The 5921-nt window shown below is 44.0% G+C and overlaps 1 protein-coding gene across 1 annotated transcript in view; it reads left to right on the top strand.

Moving 5' to 3' along the window:
* Positions 1 to 1067: 1067 nt before the first annotated feature.
* The window catches only part of opn1sw2 (opsin 1 (cone pigments), short-wave-sensitive 2), an 11626-nt gene continuing 6772 nt past the window's right edge, over positions 1068 to 5921 (top strand). Inside the window, exons 1-3 of the mRNA XM_035661335.1 lie at positions 1068 to 1446; positions 1539 to 1707; positions 1794 to 1959. Coding sequence (XP_035517228.1) covers positions 1068 to 1446; positions 1539 to 1707; positions 1794 to 1959 — 714 coding nt within the window. The remainder of the gene's footprint in view (positions 1447 to 1538; positions 1708 to 1793; positions 1960 to 5921) is intronic.

Raw genomic sequence — 5921 nt, 5'->3', positions numbered from 1 at the left:
ACCATTATTAACAATGATAATCATGTCTAATACAATACACACACTAAAATATATTGTTTATTTACAGGTCTATTTTTTTATTTTATATTGAACTCCATTAGAGCAGAATGCATCTGCTCTGCACCCTCCTGTGTCAGTCCTTTATTACTACATTCCTTCAAAATAAAGGGAGAAATTGGAGCAATTACCTGTCTTTACCTGCCTGATTTAGGTATTTGGCTTACATTGTCCTTTAGGTGGTAGTGGAGAAACCAACACTTAAGATACTGTATGTTTGTGTCCAACCCTTCACTGCAGACTTATGGTCCACTTCACATAGCGTTAAGCAGATGTGAACAGAGTATTATAAAAGTTATACATAGAAGTTTACCTCAAAGAAAAGAATCTCCTCCAATGTCTACTTTTTATGAAAAAGGGAAAGGCTCTGTACCGAGATCCAAGCTCAACATTTGGTAATCCTTTCTTCATCCTGGTACGGTAACGAAGGTAGAGCTCATCCATCCTAATACTAACAAAACAGGTTACCCAGGGACAGATTGAATGTGATTAGTCTAAATAGGATGACCGGATTACCTGACTCCAAAAGAATATCCTTCCTTCCGAATAGGATGTAATTGAACCAGATACTAGATTTAAATCACATTTTATTGTTATGTGTATTATGGGTACATATATGTTTATGTCAGTACATCTAGCATTTGTGTGTTTGTGTTTGTGTGCACATTTTGCTGTGCATCATTGTGGGTTTTTTCCTTTTTAACTTAAAATAGTGACGAGATAACAGGATAATGCTATGCACATCTGGCCTGTTCCTCTTTGTTGCATTGCTTCCTGTGGCTTTCTAATCCCTTTAAATGAAGTAAGGGGGTAATTGTTGCTGAGTAAATCAAGTTATTAACCAATCATTCAATTAATTAAATGTTCAGTCAGACAGCCCTATAAATGTTCTCCCAGTCCTCTCTAATAGACTGCTGTAGACAAGTGTACCTGCAGGAAATATCTCACCTAACTGACCATCACATGAAAAGCAAATGTTGACTTTTCTTTTTTTTTTTTTTCAAGTCAAAATGAAGCACAGCCGTAATATTGAGCTTCCAGAGGATTTCTGGATCCCCATCACTCTGGATACGGACAACATCACGGCTCTCAGCCCCTTCCTAGTACCACAGGACCATCTAGCAGGCGCCAGCACCTACTATTCAATGGCCTTATACATGCTTTTTATATTTACTGTGGGCACCCCCATTAACGTCCTCACCATTGCATGCACCGTCCAATACAAGAAGCTCCGGTCCCACCTCAACTACATCCTGGTGAATTTGGCTGTGGCAAACCTTCTTGTGTCTGTTGTGGGATCCTTCACCTCCTGCTGCAACTTTATATCCAGATATTTCATCTTTGGACCGATGTCATGCAAGATCGAAGGTTTTATGGTTACGCTTGGTGGTAAGACAAACTTTAAAACACAGATATATGACATCATGAGACTTGAATTTTAATGAGCAAAAAATATTGAATCCTACTTTATATTATTCCAGGTATGGTAAGTCTGTGGTCTCTAGCTGTGATAGCTTTCGAAAGATGGCTGGTGATCTGCAAGCCACTTGGTAACTTTATTTTCAAGCCTGACCATGCTTTAGCTTGCTGTGCATTCACCTGGGTGTTTGCACTGTTGGCCTCAGCTCCTCCACTGTTCGGATGGAGCAGGTTAGTATTACTCACATACATACAACAGTTGCACTGATCAGCAAGGCTGCCATGTACACTCAGTGCTCTTGTGATTATCTCTCCAGGTATATCCCCGAAGGCCTGCAGTGCTCCTGTGGTCCGGACTGGTACACCACAAACAACAAATACAATAATGAATCCTATGTGATGTTCCTTTTCGGCTTCTGCTTTGCTGTTCCCTTAGCCACCATTATCTTCTGCTACTCCCAGCTCCTCATTACACTAAAAATGGTGAGGCAAACCAACTCACCTTAAATTACATATTGTAAAATGTAGTAACTCTGTTTCACTGAAAAAGGGTTTTGAAAATACAGAATGTTTAAATGTGACATTAAAATGACAAACTTTAAGCAAGTGTAAAGCTATGGATGCACACTTTCAGTTTTTTGAAGTTTTTGGTGCGGCGTCGGGAGACCCACTCAACCACGGCTCCTTTGTTTACACCCGGGATCAGCCATTAGCACTGTGCCACCGAGCGGCTGGAGATCCCCGAGGAGATACAGCGAAGGAGGAGAGGATGCAGAGCGGGAGTAAAGTGCAGACAGCGGAAAAGACGGTATGAACCATGTTTACCGTCTGTCATCACGGGAAATGTAAGATCTCTCCCCAACAAGATGGACGAGCTAACAGCGCTGACCCGGCTGCAGAGGGAGAACCGGGAATGCAGCCTCACAGAGACGTTACTGAGTGAACTTTCTCCTGACTCACACTCTGAGTGACGGATTTCAAGGTGTACGGGTTGACAGGAAAGCAACGGAGAGCGGTAAGAAGAAGGGAGGGGGGATCGCTGTGTCTGTAAATGAAAGATGGTGCCACCCAGCACACATCAGTGTTAAGAAGCAACTCTGCACCAGAGACTTGGAGCTGTTAGTAACTGTGTACATCCCTCCCTCGGCCGTCGCTGCTGCAGCTACAGATCAGATCCACACTGTCGTCTCCCAGCTTCAAAACCAGCACCCCCAATCCCTCCTCCTCATCTCCGGTGACTTCAACCATGCTTCCCTGTCCTCTGCTCTCCCCACCTTCACCCAGTACGTGAAATGCCACACCAGGGACAATAAAACTTTGGACTTGTTGTATGCAAACATCAAGGATGCATACACCTCCCCCCACTTGGTCGCTCAGATCACAACCTTGTCCATCTGGTCACAGACTACAACCCTGTGGTGAATAAACAACCACCTGAGAAGAGGCCTGTGAAGGTCTGAGGAGGCCAGTGCTAGGCTCAGAGACTGCTTCCAGACAACAGACTGGGAATCACTCTGCAGCCCCCACGGAAATGCCATTGACAGTATGACCCACTGCATTACGGACTATATTAATTTCTGTGTGGAGAACACTGTGCCCTCCAAGTTGGTACGGTGTTTTCCCAACAACAAACCCTGGACCTCCGAGATTAAGGCCCTGCTGAATGAGAAGAAGAGGGTCTTTAGATCGGGGGACAAAGAGGAGCTGCGCAGAGTCCAGAAGGAACTCCGGCAAAAGATCAGGAAGGGAAAGGACAGCTACAGGAGGAAACTGGAGAAGCGCTGGAACAGAACAACGCCAGGGATGTCTGGAGAGGGCTGCAGAACATCTCAGGCCATGGAAAAGGAGTGGGAAGAAACCAACCAGCAGGGACAAGGACTGGGCAGATGAATTTAATACGTGTTTTAACAGATTTGATTCTGCTCCTCCCCCTCCCTCACCCACCCTGCTCCCCGTGCCCTCCACTACTCAGCCTGCCATCTTCAACACCTGACCTACACCAGTCCCCCCCCCAGTTCACCACACCCCCCTCTCACTCCCCCTGAGACTTTCACCACCCACCACACCCCAACCCCAGTCATCATCCACCCCCCTCTCCATAACAGTTGATCAGGTGAGGTGTCAACTTAAGAAGATCAAGGCAAGGAAGGCCCCAGGCCCGGACGGCATCAGCCCAAGACTGCTCAAGGACTGTGCAGACCAGCTCTGTGGTGTGGTCATGCGCTTGTTCAATCTGAGCCTGAGTCTGGAGAAAGTCCCAGCCCTGTGGAAGACCTCCTGTGTGGTCCCGTTACCGAAGACACCGCGCCCCAAGGAGCCTAACCAGCGCTCCACTCACCAACATCATCACCACATACCCATTCGAGCTGGTGGCCATTGATTTCTTACATTTGGAGAAATGTAAGGGTATAAATATATATCCTTGTGGTGATGGATCACTACCCCTGCAGACACAAAGCTGCCAAAACCGCTGCAGAGAAAATATTTAGAGACTTTGTATTGCGATTTGCGTTTCCCACAAAACTCCACCATGACCAGGGAAAGTAGTTAAGTAACTTACAGTAGCTTGGAAAATGAACATTGGTTGGGACCAAACTGTTCGACCAACAGTAAAGAGATTCAATCAATGTCTTAAGGGTTGTCTGACCAAATTTAAGTTGAAGCCATTCAACCTGTTAGGAGTAGAACATGAAAAGTATGAAATACGTAATTTCCTGTTGCCAATAGGTGGCATTATGACTATGACTATTGGCACGTAAATGTGTTCAGCGCAGGACTCTTATCAAATATATGAAGTATGGTTGCGAATGGACAAAGAACACTGGAGTTATGACCCACGTACTACCCCAACCAGAGGTGTGGAAATGTGGCTTGGGCCTCATGGTCACTTTGGATGCCGACAAGACGCTCCTGGATAATGGGCTTGCATTCAAAGTCATCCAAGTCTGCCTAAATGGGCTGCGCAACCCAGATGGGAACATAAAGGTTCAGGAGGTTCTTAAAGTGCATTTTCATGTCGACCCAAACCATCGTCAGATGGTCGCCGTAAATGAGGAGACATATGTCACATATTATGCAGCATGTAATGATGTAAATTTTGGTCGATTTTTGCTGTTCAGGGAACTTAAACCAGGTAAATGTCCCATGTTTGGAGATTTCCTTTTATTCACAGACTTATTAAAGATGTTTTATTAAGACATCACACAACCCGTTTTATAACACTGCAGAAAAGTTGCAGTGGTGTCTTAGCTTGTTAGATGTCAGGTGTCTGTTTTAGGCGGGCTGCCTGTGCTTGGAGGAGAGAGTGGTAGATATCCGACACAGCCACATTTTCAAATTAATGTAATCCGTGGAAAAGATGTAGAGACGACAGTCAGTTAATTCGGATAACTCAGGTAAAAGTTGCACCAAAGCAACAGACACTTGAGAGAAAAACTCCCTCCAGACAATGACAAGACTAAATACTTAATATATTTATACAAAGTTATTAAGAATAGTAAATAATAATAAATAGACAAGGATGCCCTAATCATAAGCCTTTAAATAGACCCAGTAATCGGTGATCAGTGATAGACCTCAAAAATCCTGATCGGAGCACTCTTTGCATGTGCAGATGGGAAACCAGTGAGGGATCACATCTAAGCAGTGTGGTGTCAGTCAGTCTGTTCCACAAAACAGTTCTTTGTAAAATGTAAGAACAGGGCAATACGTAATGTCAAAAACTATTTCTCCACCTTTAAAAAAAACTGATGACAAAAGATGTTTTAATAAAAAGTGTTGTTCCACCATGTGCCTCAAGAACAGTTCCATTGCACTCTGTCATTGATCCACCAAATTTTTTAAGAATTGTATTCTCTTTGAATTGTGTTTTTTCTTTTTTTTCCTTCATCTTATTAAGGCAGTGGCAATATTGTCTCTGACATTCATGCCATTGTGTCATATTAAATGGAAAATTGAAAATGCCGGGGTGCGCTAGTGAGCACCACATGGAGTAGACGTGGTTTTCCAGGGCTCTTCTCCACATTTGAAATATTTCGGTCATCTACCCAATATTTCAACTAATTTTCCAGTGTCATATCATTAATATCTCTATCTGAGATCCTCAGGATGACAAAACCAAAAGCTGAAAGAAGGAAGCGGCAGGAGAAAGCCTCAAATGTGACTGATGACCAACCACTCCCGGAGCTAGCGGAGCTAGCTGCTGCAGCCCCAGAGTTAGCCAACGAGCCTGATCCAGAATTCTGAATCAATTTAATTCAATTCAATTTTATTTGTACATAAGTGCCCAATTCATATACAGATTAATCTCGGAAGCACCTTTTCAAATTTACGAGCAGTCCTAGACCCGAAACTCCTTTTAACCATTTACGAGACCCCAACAGTAACCAAGAAACCCTAGGACAGACCCGCTTCGGCCTTCTAGGTGAAAAAAATGGTCGTCTGCC

The sequence above is a fragment of the Morone saxatilis genome, unplaced genomic scaffold, assembly GCF_004916995.1.
Source record: "Morone saxatilis isolate NCDOM2014 unplaced genomic scaffold, NCSU_SB_2.0 Contig18, whole genome shotgun sequence".
Lineage (NCBI taxonomy): Eukaryota > Metazoa > Chordata > Actinopteri > Moronidae > Morone > Morone saxatilis.
This window is presented reverse-complemented; position numbering and strand designations above follow the sequence as displayed.